This window comes from Salmo salar, chromosome ssa17 (assembly GCF_905237065.1).
Source record: "Salmo salar chromosome ssa17, Ssal_v3.1, whole genome shotgun sequence".
In the NCBI taxonomy this organism is placed as follows: Eukaryota; Metazoa; Chordata; class Actinopteri; order Salmoniformes; family Salmonidae; genus Salmo; species Salmo salar.
Window position 1 is genome coordinate 77,941,317 of NC_059458.1, and position 17,875 is coordinate 77,959,191.

Below are 17,875 nucleotides of genomic sequence, written 5' to 3' on the forward strand. Positions count from 1 at the left end.
ATACAGGGGGTACCGGTACAGAGTCAATGTGGAGGCTATATACAGGGGGGTACCGGTACAGAGTCAATGTGGAGGCTATGGGGGTACCGGTACAGCGTCAATGGGGAGGCTATATACAGGGGGTACCGGTACAGAGTCAATGTGGAGGCTATATACAGGGGGTACCGGTACAGAGTCAATGTGGAGGCTATATACAGGGGGGTACCGGTACAGAGTCAATGTGGAGGCTATGGGGGTACTGGTACAGTGTCAATGTGGAGGCTATATACAGGGGGTACCGGTACAGAGTCAATGTGGAGGCTATATACAGGGGGTATCGGTACAGATTCAATGTGCGGGGGCACCGGTTAGTCGAGGTAATATGTACATGTAGGTAGAGTTATTAAAGTGACTATGCATAGATAATAACAGAGTAGCAGCAGCTTAAAATGGGGAGGCAATGCAAATAGTCTGGGTAGCCATTTGATTAGATGTTCAGGAGTCTTATGGCTTGGGGGTAGAAGCTGTTTAGAAGCCTCTTGGACCTAGCCTTGGTTCCCCCGGCACCGCTTGCCGTGGGGTAGCAGAGAGAACAATCTAAGACTAGGGTGGCTGGAGTCTTGGACAATTTTTAGGGCTGACACCGCCTGGTATAGAGGTCCTGGATGGCAAGAAGCTTGGCCCCAGTGATGTACTGGGCCGTACGCACTACTCTCTGTAGTGCCTTGCGGTCGGAGTCCGAGCAGTTGCCATAACAGGCAGTGATGCAACCAGTCAGGATGTTCTCGATGGTGCAGCTGTAGAACCTTTTGAGAATCTGAGGACCCATGCAAAATCTTTTCAGTCTCCTGAGGGGGAATAGGTTTTGACGTGCCCGCTTCACGACTGTCATGGTGTGTTTGGACCATGTTAGTTTGTAGGTGATGTGGACACCAGGGAACTTGAAGCTCTCAACCTGCTCCACTACAGCCCTGTCGATGAGAATGGGGGCGTGCTCAGTCCTCCTTTTCCTGTAGTCCACAATCATCTCCTTTGTCTTGATCACTTTGAGGGAGAGGTTGTTGTCCTTACACCACCCGGCCAGGTCTCTGACCTCCTCCCTATAGGCTGTCTCATCGTTGTCGGTGATCAGGCCTACAACTGTTGTGTCATCAGCAAACTTAATGGTGTTGGAGTCATGCCTGGCCGTGCAGTCATGAGTGAACAGGGAGTACAGGAGGGGACTGAGCACGCACCCCTGAGAGACCCCCGTGTTGAGGATCAGTGTGGCGGATGTGATGCTAGTCCTTTTGATGCTAGTCCATGATACTAGTCCATGATACTAGTCCATATGATGCTAGTCCATGATGCTAGTCCTTTTGATGCTAGTCCATGATACTAGTCCATATGATGCTAGTCCATATGATGCTAGTCCTTTTAATGCTAGTCCATGATACTAGTCCATATGATGCTAGTCCTTTTGATGCTAGTCCATATGATGCTAGTCCATATGATGCTAGTCCTTTGGTTAGAAGAACAGAGAATAAACTGGTATCAGTGAATCTACAACAGAAGATACATGGAACTAATGGTCATTGAACTCGTGGTCATGGAACTAATGGTCATTGAACTAATTGTCATGGAACTAATGGTCATTGAACTAGTGGTCATGGAACTAGTGGTCATGGAACTAATGGTCATGGAACTAGTAATGGTCATGGAACTAGTGGTCATGGAACTAGTGGTCATGGAACTAATGGTCATGGAACTAGTGGTCATGGAACTAATGGTCATGGAACTAGTGGTCATGGAACTAGTGGTCATTGAACTAGTGGTCATGGAACTAGTGGTCATGGAACTAGTGGTCATGGAACTAGTGGTCATGGAACTAGTGGTCATGGAACTAATGGTCATGGAACTAGTGGTCATGGAACTAATGGTCATGGAACTAGTGGTCATGGAACTAGTAGTGGTCATGTAACTAGTGGTCATGGAACTAGTGGTCATTGAACTAGTGGTCATGGAACTACTGGTCTTGGAACTAGTGGTCATGGAACTAATGGTCATGGAACTAAAGGTCATGGAAATAATGGTCATTGAACTAGTGGTCATGGAACTAATGGTCATGGAACTAGTGGTCATTGAACTAGTGGTCATGAAACTAGTGGTCATTGAACTAGTGGTCATGGAACTAATGGTCATGGAACTAGTGGTCATGGAAATAATGGTCATGGAACTAGTGGTCATGGAACTAATGGTCATGGAACTAGTGGTCATTGAACTAGTGGTCATGGAACTAATGGTCATGGAACTAATGGTCATGGAACTAATGGTCATGGAACTAATGGTCATGGAACTAGTGGTCATGGAACTAATGGTCATGGAACTAGTGGTCATGGAACTAGTGGTCATGGAACTAGTGGTCATTGAGACTGTGAGAAACGTCACGACTTTCCTTGGTTAATGAAAGTCAAACCACAACTTCTAAAAAGGAAAGGCCTACTGGTCAGAAATGGCTCCTTGATTTGGATTAGTTAAATCATTCACAAATGTGTTTATTGATGGACAAAATGAAAAGTGGAAGATTCATTATAAATGGTCTATTTTGTTGATAACTTTTGTGTGCATCAAAATACATCAAATCTTATATTTGTCCTTGAACCAGCAGAAAGTTTTTGGTCTTCTCTGGTATCGTTGGCATATTTTCCAGTCTGCTCCCCCTCTCATTCCTAGAAGGGCTGACATAATGAGTCAGATGTTATTTTAGAACGACATGTTCTTTCAGAGCCTCAACATGTCAGGGCATGTTATTAAGCCTTATAACCTCCAATAAGTGTTATTAATCATTTATAACTTCTAATTAGTACAAATGGAATGACAAAGGCCATTAAGTCATTAAAGTTTACGATTAAAGTCAAGTTATCCACTTGCTTCAAAGAATGGGATGATTATAGACTTTGTAAAGTAATTTACATTGTGATTAGATTTACTTGATGGGTCTCTGGCGACTGGAAATAATTATATTATACTAAATCTTACATGATGCCGTCTCATCAGTCTCACAAGTCTCTCACCGGCTTCATTGACTTTGTAAATGAGCAGGGTAGGATAACGTTGAAGAGTTATAAATAGCCACGTAACCATTCAGTTCCAGTTTATACAGAAAGGGGAAGCCGTCTCTCAAATGGCATCCTATTCCCTTTATATTAGGGGACTACCTCCCCATGGGGCTCTTGTCAAAGGTAGTGCACTATATAGGGAGTAGGGTGGCATTTGGGACGTAGCCCCCGGGGACTGAAGTTCTGTGCTACCACAGATATGTCCTTGTTATTTGGCTCATGTGTTTTTGTTGGCCTCTGGTGGTTGGGTGTGTACACACTACACTGAGCCACAATGGCAGGCCTGTGAACCTAGAGGCTGAGCAGACAGCAGAACACTGAGGCCACTCTCTGAGACCAGGGAACTGCCTGTACCTTGTAGCACAGTCCCCACCTACCTAGATTTTTCTCGTCCACACCACCTCCCATCGCAGGTTCGTATTCACTAGACGCCAAACATAAGAAAACAGACTGAAACAGGGATGGAATAACTGAACTTGTCCAGTAAGAAACGCTTGTTTTGGTTTTCTGTTGCAAAACGTTTTGCTACAGTGTGCACTAATGAATACGACCCAACTCTTATTCCAATCCTGTATGATATCATGTTGACTAACTTGTAAAGGGCAAGCTCATGTGTAACTCTGTGTTGTTGTATGTGTCGAATTGCTATGCTTTATCTTGGCCAGGTCGCAGTTGTAAATGAGAACTTGTTCTCAACTGGCCTACCTGGTTAAATAAAGGTGAAATAAATAAAAAATAAATAAAAAGCTGTATGTAGTCTTGTTTCTCAGGACTGTCCCAGCAGCAATCAGAATGTTCAACAAACAATGTGATTTAGTCCTTTTTCCATGAAACAATCTGTAATTAGAAAGTATTTGAGATATGCATTACTTTTCACTTCATCAACCTTTGACATAAATAGGTTGTGAGCAGCACTATGAAAACAGAGTCCTTCCTTTTCTCTACGACCACAATGAGTGGTAGCCCTACCTAACCTCCATTCATACAGCTGTTAATGGGCCTCTCAATGCTCTGTGGCAGGTTCAGGTAACTTCCCCAAGCTTCCTAAATGAGACAAACTATCAATAAAATACCATTTATTGAAGATCACAGTATGAAAAAAAAAATCATTCAATAATGCAAAAGTATCTTCAGCATTTGGAAATTGTTAAGAGCAAGTTGTCCACTCTTTTATCGTTCCCGGCAAAAATACTGAAATATAAGACAGCATCTTGAGTAATGCAAAACCAATGTAAATACTAGGCTTGCTGACCTTCCACATCTTCCAATACAGTATACATTCCACTTCTTTAGCAGTGTATTATCATCATTATCTTACAAAACATGATCATTAGTGTTCCCTGACAGAACTATCTCACTGTTTGGCCAGTTCCCCTTTCACTCAACAATCACATTCCAACTATAGAATTCTAGTTCTATGATTCCAACCTCTAGTTCTATGATTCCAACCTGGCCCTTCCCTCAAACAATCCTAGGGAACCAGTGAGTTGTCAAGCAACCAATGAGAGCAGCAGCCTCTATGGATTGGCACTCCGGTGGGCCTATCATGGCCTCTGGACCAGCTTGCTCTTGCCCTCCTCCTGCTCTGCCAGCTTGAAGTGGGTGTAGGAGAGGATGCCAGCGAGGGTACAGAGGATGCCCAGGCCCTGGTTTAGAGACAGGGGGTCCTGGAAGAGAACATAGCCCCCCAACAGGGTGATGCAGAACTTGAAGTGGCCAAACATGTTGTAGCTGTAGGAGTTCACGGTTAAGGTCAAATTAAAAAAGAAGGCGCACACAGTGAATTTGAAATGTATCACATACACAACTTTGTAATATTGACCCCAGAGTTATACTAGTTGTCATGGTGATTCCTCACATCATATCTCCTCGCCTCCTTATCAACAATATTGGAGGAGAAGGTCAAAGGTCCCTCCACTCTGACATTCTTCAATGAGTTTTGAGAAGGAGAGATGATGTGAGGAATCGAGGACAGATGAATTGACATTTTTGAGACAGTCCTGTGGTTGACCCTTGACCTCCAGCCAGAACAAAAGGATACGTGACAGCAGAGGTGTTCCCTATGATCCAGTAGATTGACAGGTTGACTAGGAAGGCTATGAGGCCAGATAGCATCACCATGGCCTGGAGGAGAGATACAACAACATGTTAGCATCATCCTGGTCTGAAGGTAGAGATACAACATGTTAGCATCACCATGGTCTGAAGGTAGAGATACAACATGTTAGCATCACCATGGTCTGAAGGTAGAGATACAACATGTTAGCATCACCATGGTCTGAAGGTAGAGATACAACATGTTAGCATCACCATGGTCTGAAGGTAAGAGATACAACATGTTAGCATCACCATGGTCTGAAGGTAAGAGATACAACATGTTAGCATCACCATGGTCTGAAGGTAAGAGATACAACATGTTAGCATCACCATGGTCTGAAGGTAGAGATACAACATGTTAGCATCACCATGGTCTGAAGGTAGAGATACAACATGTTAGCATCACCATGGTCTGAAGGTAGAGATACAACATGTTAGCATCACCATGGCCTGGAGGAGAGATACAACATGTTAGCATCACCATGGTCTGAAGGTAGAGATACAACATGTTAGCATCACCATGGTCTGAAGGTAGAGATACAACATGTTAGCATCACCATGGTCTGAAGGTAAGAGATACAACATGTTAGCATCACCATGGTCTGAAGGTAGAGATACAACATGTTAGCATCACCATGGTCTGAAGGTAGAGATACAACATGTTAGCATCACCATGGTCTGAAGGTAGAGATACAACATGTTAGCATCACCATGGTCTGAAGGTAGAGATACAACATGTTAGCATCACCATGGTCTGAAGGTAGAGATACAACATGTTAGCATCACCATGGTCTGAAGGTAGAGATACAACATGTTAGCATCACCATGGTCTGAAGGTAGAGATACAACATGTTAGCATCACCATGGTCTGAAGGTAGAGATACAACATGTTAGCATCACCATGGTCTGAAGGTAGAGATACAACATGTTAGCATCACCATGGTCTGAAGGTAAGAGATACAACATGTTAGCATCACCATGGTCTGAAGGTAAGAGATACAACATGTTAGCATCACCATGGTCTGAAGGTAGAGATACAACATGTTAGCATCACCATGGTCTGAAGGTAGAGATACAACATGTTAGCATCACCATGACCTGGAGGAGAGATACAACAACATGTTAGCATCACCATGGCCTGGAGGAGAGATACAACATGTTAGCATCACCATGGCCTGGAGGAGAGATACAACATGTTAGCATCACCATGGCCTGGAGGAGAGATACAACATCATGTTAGCATCACCATGGCCTGGAGGAGAGATACAACATCATGTTAGCATCACCATGGCCTGGAGGAGAGATACAACATGTTAGCATCATCCTGGCCTGGAGGAGAGATACAACAACATGTTAGCATCACCATGGCCTGGAGGAGAGATACAACAACATGTTAGCATCACCATGGCCTGGAGGAGAGATACAACATGTTAGCATCACCATGGCCTGGAGGAGAGATACAACAACATGTTAGCATCATCCTGGCCTGGAGGAGAGATACAACATGTTAGCATCACCATGGCCTGGAGGAGAGATACAACAACATGTTAGCATCATCCTGGTCTGAAGGTAGAGATACAACATGTTAGCATCACCATGGTCTGAAGGTAGAGATACAACATGTTAGCATCACCATGGTCTGAAGGTAGAGATACAACATGTTACCATCACCATGGCCTGGAGGAGAGATACAACAACATGTTAGCATCACCATGGCCTGGAGGAGAGATACAACATGTTAGCATCACCATGGCCCGGAGGAGAGATACAACATGTTAGCATCACCATGGCCTGGAGGAGAGATACAACATCATGTTAGCATCATCCTGGTCTGAAGGTAAGAGATACAACATGTTAGCATCACCATGGCCTGGAGGAGAGATACAACATGTTAGCATCACCATGGTCTGAAGGTAAGAGATACAACATGTTAGCATCACCATGGTCTGAAGGTAGAGATACAACATGTTAGCATCACCATGGTCTGAAGGTAGAGATACAACATGTTAGCATCACCATGGTCTGAAGGTAGAGATACAACATGTTAGCATCACCATGGTCTGAAGGTAGAGATACAACATGTTAGCATCACCATGGTCTGAAGGTAGAGATACAACATGTTAGCATCACCATGGTCTGAAGGTAGAGATACAACATGTTAGCATCACCATGGTCTGAAGGTAGAGATACAACATGTTAGCATCACCATGGTCTGAAGGTAGAGATACAACATGTTAGCATCACCATGGTCTGAAGGTAGAGATACAACATGTTAGCATCACCATGGTCTGAAGGTAGAGATACAACATGTTAGCATCACCATGGTCTGAAGGTAGAGATACAACATGTTAGCATCACCATGGTCTGAAGGTAGAGATACAACATGTTAGCATCACCATGGTCTGAAGGTAGAGATACAACATGTTAGCATCACCATGGTCTGAAGGTAGAGATACATCATGTTAGCATCACCATGGTCTGAAGGTAAGAGATACAACATGTTACCATCACCATGGTCTGAAGGTAGAGATACAACATGTTAGCATCACCATGGTCTGAAGGTAGAGATACAACATGTTAGCATCACCATGGTCTGAAGGTAGAGATACAACATGTTAGCATCACCATGGTCTGAAGGTAGAGATACAACATGTTAGCATCACCATGGTCTGAAGGTAGAGATACATCATGTTAGCATCACCATGGTCTGAAGGTAGAGATACAACATGTTAGCATCACCATGGTCTGAAGGTAGAGATACAACATGTTAGCATCACCATGGTCTGAAGGTAGAGATACAACATGTTAGCATCACCATGACCTGGAGGAGAGATACAACAACATGTTAGCATCACCATGGCCTGGAGGAGAGATACAACATGTTAGCATCACCATGGCCTGGAGGAGAGATACAACATGTTAGCATCACCATGGCCTGGAGGAGAGATACAACATCATGTTAGCATCACCATGGCCTGGAGGAGAGATACAACATCATGTTAGCATCACCATGGCCTGGAGGAGAGATACAACATGTTAGCATCATCCTGGCCTGGAGGAGAGATACAACAACATGTTAGCATCACCATGGCCTGGAGGAGAGATACAACATGTTAGCATCACCATGGCCTGGAGGAGAGATACAACAACATGTTAGCATCATCCTGGCCTGGAGGAGAGATACAACATGTTAGCATCACCATGGCCTGGAGGAGAGATACAACAACATGTTAGCATCATCCTGGTCTGAAGGTAGAGATACAACATGTTAGCATCACCATGGTCTGAAGGTAGAGATACAACATGTTAGCATCACCATGGTCTGAAGGTAGAGATACAACATGTTACCATCACCATGGCCTGGAGGAGAGATACAACAACATGTTAGCATCACCATGGCCTGGAGGAGAGATACAACATGTTAGCATCACCATGGCCCGGAGGAGAGATACAACATGTTAGCATCACCATGGCCTGGAGGAGAGATACAACATCATGTTAGCATCATCCTGGTCTGAAGGTAAGAGATACAACATGTTAGCATCACCATGGTCTGAAGGTAGAGATACAACATGTTAGCATCACCATGGTCTGAAGGTAGAGATACAACATGTTAGCATCACCATGGCCTGGAGGAGAGATACAACATGTTAGCATCACCATGGTCTGAAGGTAAGAGATACAACATGTTAGCATCACCATGGTCTGAAGGTAGAGATACAACATGTTAGCATCACCATGGTCTGAAGGTAGAGATACAACATGTTAGCATCACCATGGTCTGGAGGTAGAGATACAACATGTTAGCATCACCATGGTCTGAAGGTAGAGATACAACATGTTAGCATCACCATGGTCTGAAGGTAGAGATACAACATGTTAGCATCACCATGGTCTGAAGGTAGAGATACAACATGTTAGCATCACCATGGCCTGAAGGTAGAGATACAACATGTTAGCATCACCATGGTCTGAAGGTAGAGATACAACATGTTAGCATCACCATGGTCTGAAGGTAGAGATACAACATGTTAGCATCACCATGGTCTGAAGGTAGAGATACAACATGTTAGCATCACCATGGTCTGAAGGTAGAGATACAACATGTTAGCATCACCATGGTCTGAAGGTAGAGATACAACATGTTAGCATCACCATGGTCTGAAGGTAGAGATACAACATGTTAGCATCACCATGGTCTGAAGGTAGAGATACAACATGTTAGCATCACCATGGTCTGAAGGTAGAGATACAACATGTTAGCATCACCATGGTCTGAAGGTAGAGATACAACATGTTAGCATCACCATGGTCTGAAGGTAGAGATACAACATGTTAGCATCACCATGGTCTGAAGGTAGAGATACAACATGTTAGCATCACCATGGTCTGAAGGTAGAGATACAACATGTTAGCATCACCATGGTCTGAAGGTAGAGATACAACATGTTAGCATCACCATGGTCTGAAGGTAGAGATACAACATGTTAGCATCACCATGGTCTGAAGGTAGAGATACAACATGTTAGCATCACCATGGTCTGAAGGTAGAGATACAACATGTTAGCATCACCATGGTCTGAAGGTAGAGATACAACATGTTACCATCACCATGGTCTGAAGGTAGAGATACAACATGTTAGCATCACCATGGTCTGAAGGTAGAGATACAACATGTTAGCATCACCATGGTCTGAAGGTAGAGATACAACATGTTAGCATCACCATGGTCTGAAGGTAGAGATACAACATGTTAGCATCACCATGGTCTGAAGGTAGAGATACAACATGTTAGCATCACCATGGTCTGAAGGTAGAGATACAACATGTTAGCATCACCATGGTCTGAAGGTAGAGATACAACATGTTAGCATCACCATGGTCTGAAGGTAGAGATACAACATGTTAGCATCACCATGGTCTGAAGGTAGAGATACAACATGTTAGCATCACCATGGTCTGAAGGTAGAGATACAACATGTTAGCATCACCATGGTCTGAAGGTAGAGATACAACATGTTAGCATCACCATGGTCTGAAGGTAGAGATACAACATGTTAGCATCACCATGGTCTGAAGGTAAGAGATACAGGTAACAACAGCACCGTAGCATGTTAGCAGCATTAGCAACATCAGTATTTTACCACTGTTTGTTATAACTAGTCTATCTCCAGGGGGTGGAAGTGGAGGGTTGTGGACCTTAGGGGTCAGTACAACAGTGTTGAAGTGAGCTCCTTTGACCTAGTGGCAGGTTTGGTTGCTGGGCAGACTACTGGCCACGCACAGCTGAACATGCTTTGACATGTCCGTAGAGAACTAGTGCTTGTGTGCCTTCAGTGACTCATCTCATATGAGTAATCCATCACAGGATGTAGTCTCTCACTCATTCTGAAGATAAACTGAAAGTATCAAACACCTCTCTCTCTCTCTCTCAAAATAATTTACATTAACAAAATAAACTATTTGAATATTTAGGCCAAGCCAGGAATTCCCCCAAAGTCTCCCCCTCCTTCTAACCTTGCATGCAAAAGAGCTGATGGTTTCTCTGGCCCATCTGCTTAGGTCTGGTCTTAAAGTATCTTACCCCAGTCATGCAGTATGAGTCAGGTAGTGGGATTACAACTTCACCATCCCTGAACCAACCAAGGCCACGGCATTCATCATGTTCTGAACAGACTCACAATGCTGAGCTCTTCCAAGTATGTTTCCCTGTGTGTCTCAGAGAGAGAGAGAGGAAACTGTAGAATAACTCTCAGTGACAGAGTTAATGCTGAGTTCTTCCAAGTATGTTTCCCTGTGTGTCTCAGAGAGAGAGAGGAAACTGTAGAATAACTCTCAGTGACAGAGTTAATGCTGAGTTCTTCCAAGTATGTTTCCCTGTGTGTCTCAGAGAGAGAGAGGAAACTGTAGAATAACTCTCAGTGACAGAGTTAATGCTGAGTTCTTCCAAGTATGTTTCCCTGTGTGTCTCAGAGAGAGAGAGAGAGGAAACTGTAGAATAACTCTCAGTGACAGAGTTAATGCTGAGTTCTTCCAAGTATGTTTCCCTGTGTGTCTCAGAGAGAGAGAGAGAGGAAACTGTAGAATAACTCTCAGTGACAGAGTTAATGCTGAGTTCTGATTAGGTGTACTATCCATTAGCTAACTGATCGGTGGTCTCTCTTTCCCTCCCCCCCTCTCTGTCTCTTACCAGTGCTGGGAAGGACCAGGGTCCGAAGATGCCCCCCTCCCCAGAGAGAGGTTCGAAGAAGGGCACGAGGGAGAGGAGGAAGGCAGAGGACATGGGGGCCTGGTAGTAGAGTAGCTGCATGGAGTTTACCTGGAGCTCATGCTGTTTCACACCTACCCACTGAGATAGAGGGAGAGAGAGAGGAAGGTGGGGAGGAAGGTGGGGGGAGAGAGGGAGGGAGGTGGGGGGAGTGAGGGAGGAAGGTGGGGGAAGAGGGGGAGGGAGGTGGGGGAAGAGGGGAGGATGTGGGAGGGAGGTAGGGGGAGAGAGATAGAGGGAGGGAGGTGGGGAGAGAGAGAGAGAGAGAGAGAGAGAGAGAGAGATGTATTATCAATCAATTATGAGGCCTGAGATAGTAGTACAATACACCTTGATAATAAGAGGTATGAATAAGGCAAGAAAGTCCACTAACGTGGCTGCATCCCAACTAGCACCCTATTTCTTTCAAGTGCTCTACTTTTGACCAGGACTCATAGGGAATAGGGTGTCATTTGGAAGACAGCCGGTTCACACATAGACTGTAGTGTTCGCCAGGTCCAAGTGCACTTCAAAGCATCACTACTTACCACCTGATAGAGGGAGGTGACGAACACTCCTAGTGTGGCAAAGACCATCCCCAGGAGGTTGAATCTCACATCATAGTAGGAGTTGAGGATCACACCTAACGTTATGGGTACCTAGTAGACAGACACACAGGAAGTCACATCACCTAACATTATGGGTACCTAGTAGACAGACACACAGGAAGTCACATCACCTAACATTATGGGTACCTAGTAGACAGACACACAGGAAGTCACATCACCTAACGTTATGGACACCTAGTAGACAGACACACAGGAAGTCACATCACCTAACGTTATGGGTACCTAGTAGACAGACACACATCACCTAACGTTATGGACACCTAGTAGACAGACACACAGGAAGTCACATCACCTAACGTTATGGACACCTAGTAGACAGACACACAGGAAGTCACATCACCTAACGTTATGGGTACCTAGTAGACAGACACACATCACCTAACATTATGGACACGTAGACAGAAAACTAAGACCTAGTAGACAGACACACAGGAAGTCACATCACCTAACATTATGGGTACCTAGTAGACAGACACACATCACCTAACATTATGGGCACGTAGTAGACAGACACACATGGAACAGTACACATCACCTAACATTATGGGTACCTAGTAGACAGACACACAGGAAGTCACATCACCTAACATTATGGGTACCTAGTAGACAGACACACATCACCTAACGTTATGGACACCTAGTAGACAGACACACATCACCTAACATTATGGGTACCTAGTAGACAGACACACAGGAAGTCACATCACCTAACATTATGGGTACCTAGTAGACAGACACACAGGAAGTCACATCACCTAACGTTATGGGTACCTAGTAGACAGACACACAGGAAGTAACATTACCTAACGTTATGGGTACCTAGTAGACAGACACACATCACCTAACGTTATGGACACCTAGTAGACAGACACACAGGAAGTCACATCACCTAACGTTATGGACACCTAGTAGACAGACACACATCACCTAACGTTATGGACACCTAGTAGACAGACACACATCACCTAACGTTATGGACACCTAGTAGACAGACACACAGGAAGTCACATCACCTAACGTTATGGACACCTAGTAGACAGACACACATCACCTAACGTTATGGACACCTAGTAGACAGACACACATCACCTAACGTTATGGACACCTAGTAGACAGACACACAGGAAGTCACATCACCTAACATTATGGGTACCTAGTAGACAGACACACAGGAAGTCACATCACCTAACATTATGGGTACCTAGTAGACAGACACACAGGAAGTCACATCACCTAACGTTATGGGTACCTAGTAGACAGACACACATCACCTAACATTATGGACACCTAGTAGACAGACACACATCACCTAACGTTATGGACACCTAGTAGACAGACACACAGGAAGTCACATCACCTAACATTATGGGTACCTAGTAGACAGACACACAGGAAGTCACATCACCTAACATTATGGGTACCTAGTAGACAGACACACATCACCTAACGTTATGGACACCTAGTAGACAGACACGCACATCACCTAACATTATGGGTACCTAGTAGACAGACGAGTCACATCACCTAACATTATGGGCACCTAGTAGACAGACACTCACATCACCTAACGTTATGGACACCTAGTAGACAGACACACATCACCTAACATTATGGGTACCTAGTAGACAGACGCACATCACCTAACATTATGGACACCTAGTAGACAGACACACAGGAAGTCACATCACCTAACATTATGGACACCTAGTAGACAGACACACATCACCTAACATTATGGGCACCTAGTAGACAGACACACATCACCTAACGATGGACACCTAGTAGACAGACACACATACCTAACGTTATGGACACCTAGTAGACAGACACACATCACCTAACGTTATGGACACCTAGTAGACAGACACACAGGAAGTCACATCACCTAACGTTATGGACACCTAGTAGACAGACACACGGAAGTCACATCACCTAACGTTATGGACACCTAGTAGACAGACACACATCACCTAACGTTATGGACACCTAGTAGACAGACACACATCACCTAACGTTATGGACACCTAGTAGACAGACACATCACCTAACGTTATGGACACCTAGTAGACAGACACAGAACATCACCTAACATTATGGACACCTAGTAGACAGACACACAGGAAGTCACATCACCTAACGTTATGGGTACCTAGTAGACAGACACACATCACCTAACGTTATGGACACCTAGTAGACAGACACACATCACCTAACGTTATGGACACCTAGTAGACAGACACACAGGAAGTCACATCACCTAACGTTATGGACACCTAGTAGACAGACACACAGGAAGTCACATCACCTAACGTTATGGACACCTAGTAGACAGACACACAGGAAGTAACATCACCTAACGTTATGGACACCTAGTAGACAGACACACAGGAAGTCACATCACCTAACATTATGGGTACCTAGTAGACAGACACACATCACCTAACATTATGGACACCTAGTAGACAGACACACATCACCTAACGTTATGGACACCTAGTAGACAGACACACATCACCTAACATTATGGACACCTAGTAGACAGACACACATCACCTAACATTATGGACATCTAAACTCAGCAAAAAAAGAAACGTCCTCTCACTGTCAACTGCGTTTATTTTCAGCAAACTTAACATGTGTAAATATTTGTATGAACCTAACAAGATTCAACAACTGAGACATAAACTGAACACATTCCACAGACATGTGACTAACAGAAATGGAATAATGTGTCCCTGAACAAAGGGGGGGTCAAAATCAAAAGTAACAGTCAGTATCTGGTGTGGCCACCAGCTGCATTAAGTACTGCAGTGCATCTCCTCCTCATGGACTGCACCAGATTTGCCAGTTCTTGCTGTGAGATGTTACCCCACTCTTCCACCAAGACACCTGCAAGTTCCTGGACATTTCTGGAGGGAATGGCCCTAGCCCTCACCCTCCGATCCAACAGGTCCCAAACGTGCTCATTGGGATTGAGATCCGGGCTCTTCGCTGGCCATGGCAGAACACTGACATTCCTGTCTTGCAGGAAATCACGCACAGAACGAGCAGTATGGCTGGTGACATTGTCATGCTGGAGGGTCATGTCAAGATGAGCCTGCAGGAAGGGTACCACGAGGGAGGAGGAAGTCTTCCTTGTAACGCACAGCGTTGAGATTGCCTGCAATGACAAGAAGCTTAGTCCGATGATGCTGTAACACACCGCCCCAGACCATGACGGACCCTCCACCTCCAAATCGATCCCGCTCCAGAGTACAGGCCTCGGTGTAACGCTCATTCCTTTGACGATAAATGCGAATCCGACCATCACCCCTGGTGAGACAAAACCACGACTCGTCAGTGAAGAGGTGGGTTTGTATGAACCCAGCGACGGTGGGTTCCAAAGTGATCCATTTTTCATTTGGAAGAGTCAGCTTTTTAAAGCAACATGGCTCAGTTTAAATCGTTTTTACATTGTAGTAAAACAATATCTCATTTGATATGCGTTTTGACATAAAATTACTACATTCTGTAGCAATGAATGTTTTTGTGCCCATAGGCGACGTTGTTGCCGGTGATGTCTGGTGAGGACCTGCCTAGCATTAGCGTAATGACTAGAAGTCTATGGATATCTGCTAGCATGCTAGTACGTGTAATGACTAGAAGTCTATGGATATCTGCTAGCAGGTGTAATGACTAGAAGTCTATGGATATCTGCTAGCAGGTGTAATGACTAGAAGTCTATGGATATCTGCTAGCATGTGTAACCGATGTGAAATGGCTAGTTAGTTAGCGGTGGTGCGCGCTAATAGCGTTTCAATCGGTGACGTCACTCGCTCTGAGACTTGAAGTAGGGTTGCCCCTTGCGTTGCAAGGGCCGCGGCTTTTGTGGCGCGATGGGTAACGATACTTCGTGGGGTGTCAGTTGTTGATGTGTGCAAGGGTCCCTGGTTCGAGCCCGGGTTGGGGCGAAGAGAGGGACGGAACCTACACTGTTACACATGCTAGTAGGTGTAATGACTAGAAGTCTATGGATATCTGCTAGCATGCTAGTAGGTGTAATGACTAGAAGTATATGGATATCTGCTAGCATGCTAGTAGGTGTAATGACTAGAAGTCTATGGATATCTGCTAGCATGCTAGTAGGTGTAATGACTAGAAGTCTATGGATATCTGCTAGCATGCTAGTAGGGGTAATGACTAGAAGTCTATGGATATCTGCTAGCATGCTAGTAGGTGTAATGACTAGAAGTCTATGGATATCTGCTAGCATGCTAGTAGAGTAGTAGGTGTAATGACTAGAAGTCTATGGATATCTGCTAGCATGCTAGTAGGTGTAATGACTAGAAGTCTATGGATATCTGCTAGCATGCTAGTAGGTGTAATGACTAGAAGTATATGGATATCTGCTTGTGAAAGTACCTCCAACGTCCTTCATACTGGACAGAGAGATTTTATGACTTTGCCAGCTAGTGACCACTCTGCAAAGCTGCCTCCAGTACATGAATCATCATGATTCAATGTAGAGCGTAATCACTGTACAGTTTTGTGGGAATGACATTGGAACTACGAAACATATTTTAATTTAGCTGTGATTATATTACCACTTTCTGGGTGGAGTTATATTTATTATTTTAAAAGAATATTAATATTGCCAATTTCACATATAATGACGTCAAATTTGGTTTATTCCAAGATGATAATGAATTCAATTTCCTGGTCAATAATTGAATTGTATTATTGAAATTCTGAAACTCACTACTACATTTGAAACATACATGATATGCATCATTTAATGTATATAAGACCTCTGAAAAAGTTAGTTTTTCTTAAAACTTGTGTGCTTGGTTGTGTATAATTCAACTTCGGTATGTTTGTACAATTAGAAAAGTATTTTATATTAAAAATAAAAAGGTATAATGCCAATCTGCCATTCTGTATGGAATGCTAGATACTTTGTAGCAGGCAGCAGCATTTGTACATTGCAAACCCCCTACCTCCTACCTACCAAAGTCAACTTGATCTTGGTGGAGAATGTCTTCTTGTAGTACATTGTCTGTATGACAATGATCACAGGAGTTGTCATCACTTTGGCCAGCTGGTAAGTACCGATGGTGTTGTTTTGTAAAGACAGATTGGTGAAAGCCACGAAGCCACAGAAGCTTAGAGCGAGCCAGATAATTTTGGTGGGTTGGAGACTCTTTGGCGCAAATATGTCCATCTTCTGGCATACCCATAGTCCAAGCCATGTCACAACGAAATGGATCAGAGTTAGAGTCATGTTTGGGAAGCCATAGTGAACATAGATCCATTTGTTGATGAAAACGATGCATATCGATGATAGCAAGTTGGCCAATAATCCAATGACGAGGCGGCTGTTCGAGAAAAGGTCTGACATTCGGTTAGCCATGGTCGCCTTGATAACTATCCTGTAAAATCTACATACAGGTTTCAGTAGTACTGTATAGCATGAAGCTAGCTAGCTAATGTAAACCAGCAAAAATGTCTACCCTCTGCCACACATCAGGGAAAGTTGCGGGGGTCTCTCCAGGCTTCGACACTACCGACTGACCGGGCAAACATCCCCTTCCGTAAACATTTACAGGTCCTATACAGTGGCATTACATTCTATAGTGTTCCGGTCCTGCATGTACAGTTGTACAACGCTTTCATACTTTTCATACCATCGCATGTGGCTCGTCCAGAAAAAGGAGCCTGGTTGCAACTTAACGGGAGTAGTGACGTCAGATGATGCGACCTTTACTTCCGTGTTCTGCAGAGAGAAGCAGCCACGTCAGAGTCCTACAGCGCCTACCCATGGACACCATGTCTTCTCCACCTATACA

At 44.2% G+C, this 17,875-nt stretch overlaps 1 protein-coding gene and 1 long non-coding RNA gene across 2 annotated transcripts; both read right to left on the minus strand.

Annotated features, from left to right (window-relative positions):
* Positions 1 to 4,138: 4,138 nt before the first annotated feature.
* Positions 4,139 to 17,793, minus strand: LOC106598669 (solute carrier family 35 member E3). The gene is made up of 5 exons (XM_045700193.1): positions 17,038 to 17,793; positions 11,970 to 12,080; positions 11,365 to 11,523; positions 5,119 to 5,201; positions 4,139 to 4,808 (listed from the first exon to the last, which is right to left on the minus strand). Exons 1-5 carry the CDS (start codon positions 17,437 to 17,439, stop codon positions 4,622 to 4,624), a joined length of 942 nt encoding a protein of 313 aa, XP_045556149.1. The 5' UTR covers positions 17,440 to 17,793; the 3' UTR covers positions 4,139 to 4,621.
* LOC123728280 (uncharacterized) lies at positions 13,306 to 14,456 on the minus strand. Its single transcript, XR_006760195.1, has 3 exons — positions 14,420 to 14,456; positions 13,615 to 13,630; positions 13,306 to 13,359 (listed from the first exon to the last, which is right to left on the minus strand). It is a non-coding gene; the product is annotated as an uncharacterized lncRNA (long non-coding RNA).
* Positions 17,794 to 17,875: the final 82 nt, after the last annotated feature.

Excerpts from the sequence above, each read along its gene's own strand:
- LOC106598669 (XM_045700193.1), bottom strand. The coding sequence starts at position 17,439 with ATGGCTAACCGAATGTCAGACCTTTTCTCGAACAGCCGCCTCGTCATT. Across the intron at positions 11,524-11,969 it reads TCACCTCCCTCTATCAGGTG|TGGGTAGGTGTGAAACAGCA; the intron begins GTAAGTAGTGAT and ends CCTCTATCTCAG. Across the intron at positions 5,202-11,364 it reads CCTGGTCCTTCCCAGCACTG|GCCATGGTGATGCTATCTGG; the intron begins GTAAGAGACAGA and ends TCTCTCCTCCAG.